At 41.2% G+C, this 18,366-nt stretch overlaps 2 protein-coding genes across 7 annotated transcripts in view; both read left to right on the top strand.

Moving 5' to 3' along the window:
* The first annotated feature begins 2,055 nt into the window (after positions 1-2,055).
* On the top strand, positions 2,056-12,234 carry nipal3 (NIPA like domain containing 3). Of its 2 annotated transcripts, none has more exons than XM_046307962.1 (11): positions 2,056-2,285; positions 2,687-2,755; positions 2,886-3,057; positions 3,462-3,521; positions 3,936-4,081; positions 4,339-4,435; positions 4,834-4,969; positions 8,539-8,627; positions 8,719-8,782; positions 9,693-9,787; positions 10,163-12,234. In XM_046307962.1, the coding sequence occupies exons 1-11, from the start codon at positions 2,241-2,243 to the stop codon at positions 10,354-10,356; spliced, it is 1,167 nt and encodes a 388-aa protein (XP_046163918.1). In that variant the 5' UTR covers positions 2,056-2,240; the 3' UTR covers positions 10,357-12,234. The 2 variants fall into 2 exon arrangements, with proteins under 2 accessions (XP_046163918.1, XP_046163917.1); XM_046307961.1 differs by having other exon boundaries at positions 9,693-9,796.
* A 447-nt stretch (positions 12,235-12,681) lies between these two features.
* LOC124001290 (calcipressin-3-like) overlaps positions 12,682-18,366 on the top strand; it is a 77,126-nt gene continuing 71,441 nt past the window's right edge. For all 5 annotated transcript variants that reach the window (XM_046307959.1, XM_046307958.1, XM_046307960.1 and 2 more), the window contains exons 1-2: positions 12,682-12,867; positions 15,580-15,873. In XM_046307959.1, the coding sequence (XP_046163915.1) occupies positions 15,679-15,873 (195 nt within the window). In that variant the 5' untranslated portion in view covers positions 12,682-12,867; positions 15,580-15,678. The remainder of the gene's footprint in view (positions 12,868-15,579; positions 15,874-18,366) is intronic.

Below are 18,366 nucleotides of genomic sequence, written 5' to 3'. Positions count from 1 at the left end.
TCAGGTATGATCATCCCTGTTTCGTTCCGTTTGTTTCCGTTTGAGAATGAACACACCCCTGATCACACGCAAACACAGTTCACTTTCATAGCAGCCTCATACGAACAGCATGATCAATTTTCTTATTGTATAATTCCTTCTGGCATCTATGCGCTCTCCTCCTTTTCCCTTCGCTTTCATCCATGTCAATGTGCCAATTTGAGTTTGTTATTCACTGTGTCTCATAGCATCATTGTCATGGGCTTTGTCAGTTATTGTAAACACTGGCTACATGTCCCCAATGATTGAGTGAGTCTATTGGCAATTTCCCAGCTGACTAAAAACTCTGCTCTCTATGCAAAGTGATAGTACACTTCCAACTGCAAATTGACGACGTATCACATAAATTCCCTCAGTTTGTGTGGTTGTGTCCCCATGTGAGGGAATATCCAAGAGGCAGAGTTGTTCTGGTTATTAGTTAAAAAAAAATGGTTTGCTTCAGGGATGTAAGTATCACTTATACAAATCATATATATATATATATATATAGTTTTATTTGTCTGCGTTTATAATGGAGTTCACCTACTCAAGGTAAGGAGGACACTTTCCATGATCAAAGTCTACAAAATTAAGCCCAGGAAAGGTACTCCCCCTACTGGACATATTGCATGTTTTTCCCTACAAACTAAATACAAAATATAGACTGCATGTAATCTATTTGCTTATTCACCACAAATAACAAATAGTAATGCATCCTCACAGACTCTCTGTCTGACATATTTAATCTTATCATAAATGTGACATAGCCTACTTAATCTTATCATAAATGTGACATAGCCTACTTAATCTTATCATAAATGTGACATAGCCTACTTACTCTTATCATAAATGTGACATAGCTAGCCTATTGTATCCATCTCCATCATTCACCTTTGTTTTATTATTTATATTTGACCATGGCTTTTCTCCAGTCCCGTAGGCAAATCCTCAGAATGTCATTTCATTTAACAAATGATTTAGTCATGACTCATCTAGAACAGGTGTACAGGCGTGATCCCCGTGTGTAAAATTGGTGGGCACAAATATTTTCATCCCGTCTTTCACAGGCACAATACACCCTCCCTCTGTTGACCTTGCCTAAAGCTACAATTGCAGGGAATGCGTATGGAACCAGTGACTGTGACGCAGTGCAGGGCCTGTCAAATGCCCGTAGGACTGTATGGCACAATAGCCAAGCTTGCGTTTCATTAATCAACGTCAAAAATGACTGAATGGCATCAGATTATGGTGATCTGTCTCCAGGGTGGCCCGGTTACCACCCAGTTTTAATAATAACACCATAGAAAGTACAACGTACAGGCCGATCCCAAATGTAACACATTGCTGTATCCTACCATTACACATGTCACAGGTATGTTGTGGTGGATAGACGAACAGTCATTGGAAGAAAACTTTATGAACCTCTGGTTTGCAAGCGTATAGCTTTAATGTAGTGGTTATTTATCAGAATTTGTTCTCCCATTATGATAAAATAATTTTTTATTGAGGTAAAAAAAATCATACTGTAAATAATAAACGCAAAAACCTAGACTTCTTCATACTGTAAATAATAAACGCACGTGTTGACTCCATACATAGGCAGGTACCTCCCTTATGTAACCTTTTCCTTGCCTATTTGAAGAAATGGCTCGTTGGCGCGGCCTACTGTACTGATGTGACAGTGCGACAGCTGAATGGAGCATATAGTGCAAAATAAACAACATTGGCAAGAAAACAACTCTTGTTAAATTCGTGGCAATAATTTCCATTAGCAACAGGCCTACACACCAAATAAATCACATTAATAGTTTTTGTTGTTGTTGTGAATTTGTCATCTTTATTTGCAAGATGAACAAACCATTTTGGCATGCAAATTCAATCTGCTAAATTACTGTCATTAGTCCCCCATCACCGCGCAAGTCATCCAAAGGATGGTAGTTGGAAAGTTTCTCTCGCATTTCTATGACAGCATCCGTGTCCGTTTTTGGTCTGTCTTCCAGCGGCATTCAAATGAATCTCGCTGTGCGTCATGCGTAACAGCTGTGTGTAAAATAGAATCCGGAAATACAAGCATCCAAAGATGGCGTTCTTCTCGTAGAAGAGTCTTACTGGGAAATTAACTATTGCGATTGTTTATTGATTAAAGTTGCGTTTTAACAGATACATGATGTCTCTGGAAATGTTCGCCTGCTGTTGATGAATAGACATTTCCCTCAACCAGAATGGCAGGAGTAGAATATACTGCAGACGGCGGCGATTCCTATACGGTGAGAATATGATGCGTCGTGGCGAGTGTTACATCCTGTTATGAACCGCAAATAGCAATTTAAAAAAAAGAAATGGTCAAATGTAGCCAAAGAGCGATGCATTAAGATACATTTTGTCAAATGTTCAGTCTGTAACTTGAAACAGCTGGATGAGTATGTCCAACCTGTTTATTAGATCAACTGCCTGTTTTATTAGTTACGTTAAAGCGTTTAAAGTTTTGTGCTTAGTCTTATTCATTCGTCATTTGAAGATATCACATTCCATTAATACACTCGTGTGTCCATGCAATAACATGTGGGTGTGGCCTACATGTCACCTGTGTCACTGCCCACATATTTGAAGTGTCTCTTGAAATATTTATGACCCCTAAGTGAATGGATTTGTTTGTTTGCATTTACAGGAAAACCTCATTGGAACCTTGCTGGCCATTTTTGGTAATTTGCTTGTCAGCATCTCTGTAAGCATTCAGGTAAGCTCAGGCAACTGCCAACCCTCATGTTGAATGTTTTGGATATAACAAGGAGTGGGTGTCCGAAGAGACACAATATTTGTACAACGGTGGTTCTATTTAATTGTCTTTATTTTCCTGAATTCTCCAGAAATACAGCCATGTAACATTAGCGGGGACCAAGGACCCCCGTGCCTTCTACCTAACCAAAACATGGTGGTGTGGCCTGGTACTTACCGTTCTAGGAGAAGCAGCCAACTTTGTCTCCTATGCCTTTGCACCTTTATCTCTAATAGCTCCATTGAATGCAGTGTCTGTCATAGGTAAGCAAATTACACTTCACTCTCATTGCTCGGGAGCTTGGCCTATCATAGCCTGGGGTGTATTCACCAGATACCGAAGAGAAGTGAACGGATTGGGGAGCGACCTACCTGAATGTGTCCAATAGAAACTCTTGTTTTCATTGCAAAACTTTTCCCGTTTGGACAAAATGGTTTCCGATGCTAATGTTTTTTCTATGGTGCAAAACGTTTTGCCAACAGTGTCAATTTATGAATACAACCCTGAACTTGGAATTTAATGTTGACATGAAATAAAAGGAAATGTGTACCAGATTGAAGTTGTTTATAACTACATTATTAACATTTCGGAAAGAAAACAATGCCTAAATGTCATGTGGCATTTTTTAAATCATGTTTAATGAACATTTGTTTTTTCTTCTTTTCAGCAAGTTCAATCTTAGGTTTCATTTTCCTGAGAGAGAAATGGAAGCCAAAGGAATTTTTAAGTAAGTTCAATGGGTATTTTACATTTTATGGTTCATTTTGGAACTGACATTCTGCTTTAGGCAAATTGTATGGAAATTATGCTGAGACAATGCAAATACTGGTCCCACTGCACACGCTGCTATTTGCTATGGATTTTCTTTTCCTCATAAAATAACCTGAATAATGAAGCGTTTTGGGGAAATGGGTGAAAAGTCTCTGAATAATTTGTTTGGATGGTTATTCAAAAACATTTGTTTTTAAATGTAGTGTTAATGCAGCCATTTACTTAGCATTTTAGAAATACAAAACCCATATTTGGAAAGTTTGTGTACCAAAAGCATTTCTATACATGTTAATGCTAACATGATGCTAACGTGAATGCTAACGTGAATGCTAACATGAATGCTAACATGAATGCTTGTCTTTGACTCTAGAGCGATACGTTTTGTCTTTCCTTGGATGTATCTTGACGGTAGCCGGGACCTACCTCTTTGCCACGTTCGGACCCAACTATCACCAGAAACTTACTGCAGAGAACATAGTGAAACAGGTCGTAGGATGGCCCTTCCTCTTGTATGTGGTAAGAAATTTGATTCTGTATAGGAGAATGGGGATTGAGGTATTTCATAAATACTCTTTTTAAGTCTACATAATTCACCTTTCTGTGCATAATTAGAATGTATCCGATTCGGACAAGAGCGTAACTTTTTTTTTTTCACCAGGTTGTTGTTTTCTTTGGCAACCCAATTTCCCCCGCCTCTATGTTAGTTATGATAAATGGGCTATTTATAAGAGCTGTAATATCTCCTGTTGATGTTTGGGTTTTCTACGGGACAGTTCCTGGAGATTATTGCCTTCTGTCTTCTGCTGTACTTCTACAAGCAGCGCAACGCTAATCACATTGTTGTCATTCTCCTGCTGGTGGCGCTGCTCGGTAAGTTGGACGACGGCAAAATGTTAATGTTCAATATTTAGCAACAACAAACTATTTTCTAGACAGCAGCAACAGAGAACTGCGTGTGTGTGTGTGTGTGTGTGTGTGTGTGTGTGTGTGTGTGTGTGTGTGTGTGTGTGTGTGTGTGTGTGTGTGTGTGTGTGTGTGTGTGTGTGTGTGTGTGTGTGTGTGTGTGTGTGTGTGTGTGTGTAGAACTCAACCCACTGATAGGTAGAGCTGTGATAAACAGTCCAATATTAGCTTGATAGGAATTTAACTCAGGTCTAAATAATAGAATTTCATGAAAGTTGCTCTTTACTGAAAATGTCTCTTTTCACTAACGTTTCTGTTTTTAGAGGGCTTGTTAACCACCTTACTGCATGGTGCTTCTTCCCCAGGTTCTGTGACTGTGATCACAGTGAAAGCAGTGGCAGGCATGCTGGTCCTCAGCGTCCAGGGCACCATGCAGCTCAACTACCCCATCTTCTACGTCATGTTTGTCTGCATGGTTACCACTGTGGTCTTCCAGGCTACGTGAGTGCACAAGGCAGTTAGCAATAGCTAACCCTTCATTCCATTTTCCAAAAAAATATAAATATTTGAGCACATACAGTCCTTACCACATACAGTCCTTACCACATACAGTCCTTACCACATACAGTCCTTACCACATACAGTCCTTACCACATACAGTCCTTACCACATACAGTTATTCCCATTGCTCTGCAAGGGCCGCGGCTTTTGTGGAGCGATGGATAAAGATGCTTTGAGGGTGGCTTGTCGATGTGTTCCTGGTTCGAGCCCAGGTAGGGTCAAGGAGAGGGATGGAAGCTATACTGTTACACTGGCAATACTAAAGTGCCTATAAGAACATCCAATAGTCAAAGGTATATGAAATACAAATGGTATAGAGCAGGGGTGTCAAAGTCAAATGGACGGAGGGCCAAATAAAAAATTTAGCTACAAGCCGAGGGCCGGACTGTTCGAATGTTCATTGAAATTTTTTTAAATGACGCATATAGTCTAGTGAACCTAATTGAACCTACTGAAAACCTAACAAATATATTCCAATATGATCAGATAAATAAAGCAATATTTTCTTATGGCTCTGTCAGTAATCTTTAATTTTCAACAGACAAAAAAAAAGACAAATTTCCTTTATATAAAAATCCCCATAACATGAACATTAAATGAAAGAAACCGGTATTCAAGGCACCATCAGTAGCCTATATTTTCTATTTTAGCAAAAGTGGGCTAAATTTACTTCAAAGAAAAAAACAATAATAGCAATTTTCTATCATCCACTCAACTGAAATATTTTTAAAATATAATTGGATTGAAATACAATAAAATAAAGTGCAAAAATCTATTAATCAAAAACAACACTTTGTTTAAGGAGAAGTAACATGCAGTGAAAACAAATATTAAACTTTAACTTTTAAACTTGAACTGAGTAAAAACTCTAAATATGTGATTGCACAGTAATGTTCACTTGTTTGAGGTTGAGGGTGATACTTGGTGGTGTCCCATCTTTTCCACAAGTTCATCAATGTTCGGGGTAAGGCTCTGAGCTGAGGAAATCCTCAGAATTGAGTGGAGGTGTTCAGCAGTAAGTCGACTTCTGTGTGATGTTTTGTTCAAGTTCATCAAAGAAAACAGTTGTTCACACAGGTATGTGCTGCCAAACATAGACAACGTTTGAGCAGCCTGGATGCGCAGCTCTGGGGCATTGTGTCGGGGAGGAAACGGGCGAACTCCGCAGCACCCACTGCCGCATATTTTGCCCTCAGTGCATCATTGCATTGGAGGTCAATCAACTCCATTTGGAGGTTTGGTGGTGAGCTTTCCACGTCAACAGCAAATGGGTTACCGAGCAGTTCCAACCTGCTTTTTTGTGCTTCAAAGTCAGCAAATCGGCGTCGAAAGTCAGCGGCAAGCATACCTATTTTATCAGCCAACTGTGCGCTCGGGAACGCACTGGTAGAGAGCTTCTCTTTCATGGTCTGGCAGCTGGGAAAGTGGCTCAAATTTTCTTTCCGCATCTGCGTCTCCCACAGAGTCAGTTTGGTTTTAAATGCCTTCACTGTACTGTACATATCAGAGATGACACGATCCCGACCCTGCAGCTGCAAGTTCATTGCATTCAGATGACTCGTAATGTCACACAGAAAAGCCATTTCACACAGAAACATTTCGTCTCGGAGTTGTATTGTGTCTTTCCCTTTGCTGTCCAAGAACAGACAAATCTCCTCACGAAGCTCGAAACATCTTTGAAGCACCTTTCCCTGGCTTAGCCATCGCACCTCTGTGTGATAAGGCAAATCACCATGCTCCGTTTCTAACTCCGTCAGAAATGCCTTGAACTGGCGGTGATTCAAACCTTTGGCTCTGATAAAGTTAACTGTGCGCGTGATGATGCTCATTACATGCTCCATTTTCAAGGCTTTACCGCACAACGCTTCCTGGTGTATGATACAATGATAAGCTGTCAGCTCACCTGTCGCGTTTTCCTCTTGCATCTTTTCCCGTATTTTCCTCCACCAGTCCGCTCCTGTGTCCACACATCGCAGGTGCTCCGTCGGTTGTCAAACCCACGAGTTTTTCCCAAGGCAGCTCCATCTCATTTACACATCTTGACACCTCTTCATACAAATCATGCCCCGTAGTTGTGCCATGCATAGGACGTAAAGCCAAAAACTCCTCTGTCACGCTTAGGCTGGAGTCCACTCCGCGGATGAAAATTGACAACTGGGCAATGTCAGAAATGTCGGTGCTCTCATCCACAGCCAAGGAATATGCAATGAAATCTTTTCCCTTTTTCACAAGCTGCTCTTTTAGATTGATGGACAACTGGTCTACTCTCTCGGCAATGGTGTTTCTGCTCAGACTCACATTTAAAAAGAGTTGCCTTTTTTCTGGGCAAACTTCGTCACAAACTTTAATCATGCAGTTTTTGATGAAATCCCCCTCCGTAAATGGCCGGGCTGATTTAGCGATCTCTTCTGCCAAAATAAAACTGGCCTTGACAGCAGCCTGGCCTTGTGATTTGGCTTTTTTTGAACAGAGCCTGTCGAGATTTGAGGCCTCGTTTTAATTCCTCTGCCTTTTGTAGCCTTTGTTCCATGTCCATATTCTTGTTTTTGTCCGCGTGTTTCGTTTCATAATGTCGTCTCAGATTATACTCTTTCAGTACCGCCACACTTTCTCCACACAGAAGACACACAGGTTTTCCAGCTACCTCCGTGAACAAATACTCCGACTCCCACCTTGTTTGAAACCCCCGGTTCTCAGTGTCCACCTTCCGTTTTGCCATTTTTGATGGGTATCTGAAAATTAATTTTACTGTGATGCTGACAACTGCTGTGCCAATAAATATTGAAATGAAGCAGCCTACTGCTCGGTGCGTCACCGTTGCATTGTGGGAAATGTAGTATTGGTGCGTGTAAAAGATCTGCGGGCTGCCGGCTTGCTGCGGTCTGCGGGCCGGTTCTAATAACAAATCAAGATCATCCCAGGGGCCGTAAAAAACCTTCTCGCGGGCCGGATGTGGCCCGCGGGCCTTGACTCTGACATATGTGGTATAGAGAAATAGTCCTATAAATACTATATTAACTACAACATAAAACCTCTTACCTTGGAATATGGAAGTCTCTTGTTAAAAGGAACCACCAGCTTTCATATGTTCTCTGTTCTGAGCAAGGAACTTAAACGTTAGCTTTTTTACTTTTTACATGGCACATATTGCACTTTTACTTTCTTCTCCAAACTTTGTTTTTGCATTATATAAACCAAATTGAACACGTTTCATTATTTATTTGAGGCTAAATAGATTTTTATTGATGTATTATATTAAGTTAAAATAAGTGTTCATTCAGTATTGCTGTAATTATCATTTTTACAAATAAGAAACATTTAAATCGGCCAATTTAATCGGCATCGGCTTTTTTTTTTTGGGGGGGGGTCCTCCAATAATCGGTATCGGCGTTGAAAAATCATAATCGGTCGACCTCTAGTAACTACATGTATTGTTTATATATAAGGTCTACTGCTATGTAAGACACTTGTATTGTGTTTGACTGACACCTCATTGTGAACCCTCTCAGGTTTCTCTCCCAGGCTACTCACCTGTACGACTCCTCCACGATAGCCTGTGTGAACTACATCCTATCCACATCCTTTGCGATTGTCGCAGGTAAGAGAGCTGCTGACATTGTCAATTTAACCTCTGTGGAATCACAGCTCAAGAAGGTGTGAACATCAGTCTTTTATTTTCACATCTACAGGAGCCATATTTTACCTGGAGTTTAATCATGAAGACATTCTTCACATCTGCATGTTTTTGTTGGGGTGAGTAGGCGGTTCTATAATAGGCCACATGTGTCAGACTGGACATATAGTGATATGGCCCCAAAATTAGCGGTATCAGAGAGGGACAGTGCACATTAATCAAAGTAAAAGTGCCGGTTTTAGCCAGCCGGCTAATTTTCAACCGCAGTCCCTGGGCAGGTTATTAAAAACAATTACAATATAGACAATAGCAACATAGGACAAGCAAGACATATCAACATAGGACAAGCAAGACGTAGCATACAGACAGAGCAACATAGGACAAGCAAGACGTAGCATACAGACAGAGCAACATAGAACAAGCAAGACATAGCATACAGACAGAGCAACATAGAACAAGCAAGATGTAGCATACAGACAGAGCAACATAGAACAAGCAAGACGTAGCATACAGACAGAGCAACAGAACAAAAAGCAGCAAAACAAAATGAATAAAAGCAAAGTGTTTCCACACCTCACAAGCTACAGACAACAGACAACATGGAAAGCGGCAACACACAGCTAGGGACCATGTTCACAAATCTGATTGACCTTTAGCCATGTCTTCAAGCATTTTGTGAAAGTGTGATATGTGGTGCAGTTATGTGTGACTGATGGCAGTGTATTCCAGACATGGGAAGCTCTCATCGAGAAAATGGATTTACTAAAGGTGCTTTTCCTTAAGGGAACTATACAGTCACCTCTCATGGCAGACCTTGTGGATCTGCTGCCATATGTTTGGGTTTTCTGTTTAACAAAACTACTGAGTGGAGGGGGAGCCAGGCCATTTAGGATCTTGAATACAAGACATGCGTCGGTGTATTGCACAAGATTTTCCCAACTCAGGAGCTCATGCTTTCTGAGGATGTAACAGTGATGATGGCTATTGGGCTTCCTATCCATGTTATGTCTTATCTCTGTCCTTCATTAGATGTTTCTCTTGTTTCCTGGGAGTCTTCCTGATTACCAAGAACAGGAAAAGGCTGAAGGCCTTTGAACCCTATGTGACAATGGACATGTCGCAAGGTAATGAAGGTACAGTTCCCTTTGCCGTGACGCATGCCCCCCCCCCCCCTCCATTTTCCCCAATACGAATTCAATAGCTTGCTGACGTTGTACGGTAAATTCCTTGCATCTTCTGACTTTGATATCAAAACTCGCTTGACTGTCTTGCAACATTAACACAAAAAGCTACCTGTGAATTATGATTGATTGCCACCATGGTGCTCTCCGTGCGACACAGGCAATCTAACGGGAATTAAAGCCAATAGGTCAATTGGTTTCTCTGCCCCATTGCCATGAATTCAGACTCACATTGAGTTAATGATAATAATAATCTGCCTTGTGTTACAGATTCACCTTGTGTTATGAATTCATGTCATTCTCTTTTCCTAAACACAGGTATTCCCACCATTCACGACAAGGGCTGGCGAGCAGTGCAGCCGGACTATAACGGTTCCTTTTCCTACGGTGCCCTGGTTAACAATGACAGCGTGGCGCCCGCCACTCTACCAGAGCTGGATCATGACCAGCTGGCAGTCACACCCAGTCCCACCGCCGCCCCCTATAGTTCGGCTGACCTGAAAAACGACTGAGGCACCTTTCAGACGTGCTTCAACCTCCCCCACCCCACCCGTAGGCTGCGTCTCAATCCTCCACCCTTCTCCTGAAGTGGTGCACACGTCTGGAAAAGGGTTCAGAATAGGGATGTAACCATAGACTCAGTGTAGGATGATGTCATCATTACTATGTTACCCCCATCTGGCCATGTCTAACAATAAGGAAGTGTTTTGTGGGTTGTCAGAATCATGCTGTACAGCGGTGGTTCCCAAACTGTGGGGTACCCCCCCACCCCCCAAAATAAACATTTATGATTGTTATTTTGTGGGGGGGGGGCACCCAGTCCAACTTTCAACTTACTCTTGAAAAGTTTTAGTAGTAGAATGCAGAAGGTGCAACTTCTAAATTGGGTAGTACATCATCAGTTCCTCTTGTCATGTCAGTCATTGCCTTCCTTATTTTATGCTATGTATAACCTGTCAGAAATGTCCCGATCAACTATCCCATGTTTGAGTCACTCAAATATCACATTTAAACATTACAAAATGTATAGCAATTTGAGTAAATTTGCTTTAAATGGGGGTGGGGGGTCTAGGTAGTTCCCCAAAACTGGAAGGGGTGTCTAAGTGAAAGTTTGGGAACCCCTACTCTACAGTAATTCAACTGAGCTGTACACTCTTCTTTTAATGTCTTCCTATCCACGGACTGCAATGAGGGGCATTTCAACCATGAGACATTAGCTTTATTCCTGCAAATCATTCCAAGAAAGTTACTGAAGTATCCTGAAGTTGTCACTGACCGCGGACAAACATCGACCTGGATCCACGCAATCCAGGCCCATAGACATGTCATACCTTTGGACATTAATGTGCCTTAGACTAAAGCACCCTGCCTGTTTCTCCCTGCTGCTGTGTGTTCGCCACATAAGATTGAGTGACTTATTCCATGTTAATGCATTTCTGCAGGATTTCTTTCAATAGACTTGCCAATGAATACTGTCTGCAGTTTTCCTTGTATGTTTTGCTTGAGCAGTTGAAGTCACCCCACAATTCTGCCTCTGACGAGTAAGACGGTGTACGACTGCTTAGTCCAAAAATGACCAAAATGCTTATAAACTGTTATTGTTTTAAGTTATTTTAGTTGCATTTAAATCATCAAGTTGTAGTTGGGACTATGGTCTTGTAAATGCACAATGATTGTGTGAATTCCATGTAAAACTGAAAGAAATGGTGATTTAAAAAAAAGTAGCATATTTATTGTGTTTGAAGCATAATGTGATAAAAGTTGGACGGCTTTATTCAAGTAGTCTTCTTGTGTTAGGAATGGATTTGACGCTTGGGATCTACACAGCGTCTGACTGGGAGTGCTGATCTAGGATCAGGTCCACCCTGTCCATGTAATCCTGGATCAGCACTCTTTAACTCTTGAGACGCTTTGTGGCTACGGACTCTGCTCACCACACTCCATTTATAACAATGTCAATGAGTGTGATGCCACTTTTCTGCTCTTTAAAAAAAAAAACATATGTTTTTAAGTTGGGATCTACCTTTAGTTTAGCTGCGTTTATTATGTGGACTAAATGGGATTCTGAATGTCTTTAAGTTATATAGATGTTATGACAATTTCCTTGTATCACTGTGCAAGCTAAACCAATATGACCAATATGAAGAAATGTCCAATGAGTGACTGAGCTGATTTAGAATAGACTACTGACGTCTCTGGTCAACACTTGTTGTTTGTCATTCTGCCAGTCTTTTCAATGAATAGGAAATCCAGAGGTACTGACACGACCAATGAGCTCACAGTATACTATTGTTTTCTTCCTGTAACGAATGATTTGTAACCCTTAACCTCATTGCCACCACTGTTGCTGTATTATGAACTAGGTAAGCAAATAAATAATATACTACTGACGTTCATGCAAAAGATTCATGTATAGATATGACTATATGAAACATTAAATTGAGAGGGTATCCAAATATAATTTTGGTGATGACAGAATGTCGTCGTTTTTCCACTAGGGTGGATGAGCTGCAACAAGTCAATTTGGAATCTCGCCCTCTGAGGTGAGCTGAAATTGAGGAAATATTAGTTTCAGACCTGTTATTTTCTTAGTCATGCAGTTTTTGTGGTATGTTAAATATCTCAAAAGATTTTACAACCCCATTGTAACTGTCGCAATGTATCACCGAAGAGCTTCAGCATAGGGCTTCAGTAAAGTCCAGTGTGTCCGGTGTGTTTACTGCGTGCTTGCCACCAATCTTGAACACGAACATCCTCCCCTTGCTCAATTACCATTGGTAGAAAAGCGCATCAGCTGGGTTATCATTGGTCTCACCTGGCAGTGACCTGTGCTGGTGTAGGCTGCATCAGATATTGTACAATAATCTAATGTAAAGAAACACTGCGTCAGAGAGATACATCAACAACTGTTACCAACTGTTTTTCTTCAGGCGACAGTGAATGTTGATATTTCCGGCTGGACTGTCTTGACCAGAAATCATATTGACATTCTGGAATATTTTTTTTTCTTCTCAATGATAGTGGTAAGTCGTTTCAAGAGGCCACTATTCCCTCTTGTCACTATAAAAAAATATCTAAATATATGCGCGATTTTGATTCGTTGACATGTCGCTGTGTGTCATTTTGACGTTGATGGGGTTTCGCCCTTAGTGACAGCTCTGCCGGCGCTAAGCTTTTATCTGGCAGCTCTTATGTAACAAGTTTTGAAACAAATCGGTTGCTTTTAAAGAGAGGCAAGTAAATATTTACGTTCGGCTACAATGTTACAGGCTTGCGTTGTTGACATGCTGTGCAGTTTTGGCTACATCATTTGCTGTAGTCTGTAGGCTATTCTGCGGTTTGGAAAGAAAAGTATGGCAGTTACGTTACCAGTCAGAAGTTTGGACACCTACTCATTCAAGGGTTTTTCTTTATTTGTCATATTTTCTACATTGTAGAATAATAGTGAATACATCAAAACTATGAAATAACACATATGGAGTCATGTTGTAAGCAAAAAAAGTATTTTATATTTGAGATTCTTCAAAGTAGCCACCCTTTGCCTTGATGACAGCTTTGGACACTCTTGGCATTCTCTCAACCAGCACCTGAAATGCTTTTCCAACAGCCTTGAAGGGGTTCCCACATATGCTGAGCACTTGTTGGCTACTTTTCCATCACTCTGCTATCCAACTCATCCCAACCCATCTCAATTGGGTTGAGGTCGGTTGATTGTGGAAGCCAGGTCATCTGATGCAGCACTTAATCACTCTCCTTTTTGGTTAGCCCTTACACAGCCTGGAGGTGTGTTGGATCATTGTTCAGTTGAAAAACAAATGATAGTCCCACTAAGTGCAAACCAGATGGGATGGTGTATCGCAACAGAATACTGTGGTAGCCATGCTGGTTAAGTATGCTTTACATTTTAAATAAATCACTGACAGTGTCACCAGCATCACACCTCCTCCTCCATGCTTCACGGTGGGAACCACACATGCGGAGATTATCCATTCACCTACTCTGCGTCTCACTAATACACAATTTGGACAGATTTTCACCGGTCTAATGTCCATTCCTCGTGTTTCTTGGCCCAAACGAGTCTCTTCTTCTTATTGGTGTCTTTTAGTAGTGGTTTCTTTGCAGCAATTTGACCATGAAGGCCTGATTCACGCAGTCTCCTCTGAACAGTTGATGTTGAGATGTGCCTGTTACTTCTCGGACTGCAATTTCTGAGGCTTATTCTCTGCAGCAGAGGTAACTCTGGGTCTTCCTTCCCTGTGGCAGTCCTCATGAGAGCCAGTTTCATCATAGCACTTGATGGTTTTTGCAACTGCACTTTAAGAAACTTTAAAAGTTCTTGACATTTTCTGGATTCAAGTCTTAAAGTATTGATGGACTGTCATTTCTCTTTTCTTATTTGAACTGTTCTTGCCATAATATGGACTTGGTCTTTTATCAAATAGGGCTATCTTCCCTACCTTGACACAAGACAACTAATTGGCTCAAACGCATTAAGAAGGAAAGAAATCCCACAGATTAATTTATAACAACAGTGTACTACTGATAATTGAAATGCATTCCTGGTGACTACCTCATGAAGCTTGTTGAGAGAATGTCAAGAGTGTGCAAAGCTGTCATCAAGGCAACGGGTGGCTACTTTGAAGAATCTCAAATATAAAATATGTTTTGATTTGTTTAACACTTTTTTTGGTTAATACATGATTCCATATGTGTTATTTCATAGTTGTGATCACTTCACTATTATTCTACAATGTAGAAAATAGTAAAAATAAAGAAAACCCCTTGAATGAGTAGGTGTGTCCAAACTTTTGACTGGTACTCTATATCATTGTATTTCATCTTGACAGCATACAGCATTCTTCTTCTATGATTATGAACGACATAGTAAGTTCTTACTACATAGTATTCATTTATAATTCAGGTTAGGTAGTGCTTCAATTATCCTTCTATTGGCCGCCAGATGTCACCCTATCCCACAACAGCGTTAGAAATGATCCTCAATTGATGTATTTGTTCAGGGCCCTGGTTCACCAACCTACTTGCCAAATTCGGCCAGCTGTTGATTTTTATTCCCCCCCCCTTCATGTTTTCTGAACACTTGTATTTATGTTGGACATAAAATACTGTGAAATTTAAACGAGGAAATCTGTTCCCAATTATTCCCACACATAAATAGGGAGACACCTCCTCCTCCTAGAGAGACATGTGATTGTGATCAAGGTTTGAAATTATTTTTTAGTCGTCAAGTATTATATCTGGTTGGGATTCTTGCAGTCAATTTGCAGTGTACAAATTATTTATAACTATGTCTCCCCCCCCACTCCCTACCATCTGCTCAAGGAAAAATCTGCCCACTGCTGAATGGAATTGGGGACCTCTGGTGTAGGGTATAAATGCTTGTGTTGCAGTCTTATAATGGGAAACACCCATAGACTTATAAGGACAAATAGGAATATCTGCAGTGTTTTGGTTTGTTCAATATTCTTATCAATTTGTTGACTAGAACTGTCTGTCTGTCATAAGATTGTGAGCCCATGCAAGGAGCAGTGAATTGCACCATCAATGTATACAATAGATATATTACTTGAGACAAGTAAATACTAAAATACTAAATTCTCTCTCTCCCTCTTTCTCTCTCTCTCTCTTTCCCTCTTTCTCTCTCTCCCTCCCTCTTTCCCTCTCTCTCTCTCTCTCTCTCTCTCTTTCACTCTCTCTCTCTCCTCCCCCCCCTCCAGTCTTGTCCCTGCTAGAAGCCCCAGAAAAGTTCCACCCCCCTAGTGGCTCACCTCTCCATCCTCTGTTCCCTGCCTCTGTGTCTTTGGACCCAGGTAGCCATGCTGCGGGAGGGGGCCAAGGCCTGGAGCAACGTCTCGGAGGCCTACAGCAGCGACCCTGAAGAGGAGGAGGAGGACATGGTATGTGAGGAAGACGAGGACAGAGAGGAAGAGATGATGGACCTGAGTGAGCTGCCCACCGCCCTGTTCGCCTGCAGCGTCCACGAGGCCGTGTTCGAGGAGGACCGCCACCGGGTGAGACACTAGTGATGCTATCACTTCCTAGTTCGGTTTCACCAAACCCTCTTGTTGGGAGCAATTCACTTTTTCAAATCTGACTATCCATCAGAGGAGGCTGGTGGGAGGAGCTATAGGAGGACAGGTTCAATGTAATGACTGGAATGGAATAAATGGAACTGTATCAAACACATCAAATATATGGACTCCGTTCCATTAATTCCATTAATTCCGCTGCTATCCATGCACCTTACATTAGTGCTGGATTAAGTTCCAAAAATAGCATGATGTCATTATCAGCGAGAATTTGCACCTCACACAGCCTCAGCCTGGCCAAATCCAGTCATCTCTCCCACAGTGGCTGCCAATGGCCCAGGAAGCACACCTGCTGCCACAGGGTTCATTGGGGACATCAATGCCTGGAAACATCCCATGCTGGGGTCTGATATGATGACTCACACATCACACACTGTCCCAAGCTGAGCCACTTGCCATGTTACCTCACTCTCTCTGTTCCTTTTCTCGTTACCTCACTCTCTTTGTGCCCTCTCTAGTTACCTCATTCTCTCTGTTCCCTCCCTATTTACCTCATTCCCTCTGTTCCCTCTCTCGTTACCTCATTCTCTCTGTTCCCTCTTTCGTTACCTCATTCTCTCTGTTCCCTCTTTCGTTACCTCACTCCCTCTGTTCCCTCTTTCGTTACCTCATTCTCTCTGTTCCCTCTCTCGTTACCTCACTCTCTCTGTTCCCTCTCTCGTTACCTCACTCCCTCTGTTCCCTCTTTCGTTACCTCACTCTCTCTGTTCCCTCTCTCGTTACCTCACTCCCTCTGTTCCCTCTCTCGTTACCTCACTCCCTCTGTTCCCTCTCTCGTTACCTCACTCCCTCTGTTCCCTCTCTCGTTACCTCACTCCCTCTGTTCCCTCCCTAGTTACCTCATTCTCTCTGTTCCCTCTCAAGTTACCTCACTCCCTCTTTTCTCTCTCATTTTCTCTCTCTTTCCCTCCCTCTGTCTCTTCAGATAAACAACACACAATCATGCAACTAAAATTGGCACCAAATGCCCCTTTAAATGATTCACTCTCCATTTGAATGCCCCTTTAAATGAATCATTCTCCCTTTTAATGCCCCTTTAAATGAATCACTCTCACCTTGAATGCATCTTTAAATTAATCACTCTCACTTTGAATGCCCCTTTAAATGAATCACACTCACTTTGAATGCCCCTTTAAATGAATCACTCTCCCTTTTAATGCCCCTTTAAATTAATCACTCCACTTTGTGAACTTAGTTGTTTGTACATCCTTCCCTCCCCATCATTTTATTCCTGACGTTATATAGATTCACAATTGCTTTTTTCCAGCTTTAATATTGCAGATAAGGGCACAATCTATCAATGTAATTTTCTGCATCAAAGTTTTTGGCATACTGACCTTCATGTCTTAAAGTAATGATGGACTGTTGTTTCTCTTTGCTTATTTGAGCTGTTCTTGCGATAAGATGGACTTGGTATTTTACCAAATAGGGCTATCTTCTGTACACCACCCCTAACCTTGTCACAACACAACTGATTGGCTCAAATGCATTAACCTCTTGGATTTAGAGGGCGCTATTTTAATTTTTGGATGACAAACGTTCCCGTTTTAACCTGTTGCGACGCACAATCCCGTATCCAGGAGTGTAATTATCGCCGCAAGCTCATTAGCTTAACGCAACGTTAACTATTCATGAAAATCGCAAATGAAATTAAATAAATATATTAGCTCTCAAGCTTAGCCTTTTGTTAACAACACTGTCATCTCAGATTTTCAAAATATGCTTTTGAACCATAGCTAAACAAGCATTTGTGTAAGAGTATTGATAGCCTAGCATAGCATTTAACCTTAGCATTCAGCATGCAACATTTTCACAAAAACAAGAAAAGCATTCAAATAAAATCATTTACCTTTGAAGAACTTCAGATGTTTTCAATGAGGAGACTCTCAGTTAGATAGCAAATGTTCAGTTTTTCAAAAATATTATTTGTGTAGGACAAATCGCTCCGTTTTGTTCATCACATTTGGGTAAGAAAAAACCTGAAAATTAAGTCATTACAACGCATTCTTTTTTCCAAATTAACTCCAAAATATCGACAGAAACATGGCAAACGTTGTTTAGAATCAATCCTCAAGATGTTTTTCACATATCTATCGATGATAAATCATTCGTGGCAGTTTGGTTTCTTCTCTGAAGAAAATGTAACGTGCATGGACCTGGAGATTACGCAATAATTTTGACGGAGGACACCGGGCGGACACCTGGTAAATGTAGTCTCTTATGGTCAATCTTCCAATGATATGCCTACAAATACGTCACAATGCTGCAGACACCTTGGGGAAATGACAGAAAGTGCAGGCTCATTCCTGGTGCATTCACAGCCATATAAGGAGACATTGGAACACAGGGCATTCAAAATCTGGACCATTTCCTGTATGAAATTGAATCTTGGTTTCGCCCGTAGCATTAGTTCTG

The sequence above is a fragment of the Oncorhynchus gorbuscha genome, linkage group LG17, assembly GCF_021184085.1.
Source record: "Oncorhynchus gorbuscha isolate QuinsamMale2020 ecotype Even-year linkage group LG17, OgorEven_v1.0, whole genome shotgun sequence".
NCBI lineage: Eukaryota > Metazoa > Chordata > Actinopteri > Salmoniformes > Salmonidae > Oncorhynchus > Oncorhynchus gorbuscha.
This window is presented reverse-complemented; position numbering and strand designations above follow the sequence as displayed.

What these genes read in the sequence shown, in the direction of transcription:
- nipal3 (XM_046307961.1), top strand. Translation starts at nt 2,241, where the DNA reads ATGGCAGGAGTAGAATATACTGCAGACGGCGGCGATTCCTATACG. An exon ending in CCTGCTGGTGGCGCTGCTCG is followed by an intron (nt 4,436 to 4,833) that starts GTAAGTTGGACG and finishes CTTCTTCCCCAG; the next exon opens with GTTCTGTGACTGTGATCACA. An exon ending in CATGTCGCAAGGTAATGAAG is followed by an intron (nt 9,797 to 10,162) that starts GTACAGTTCCCT and finishes TCCTAAACACAG; the next exon opens with GTATTCCCACCATTCACGAC.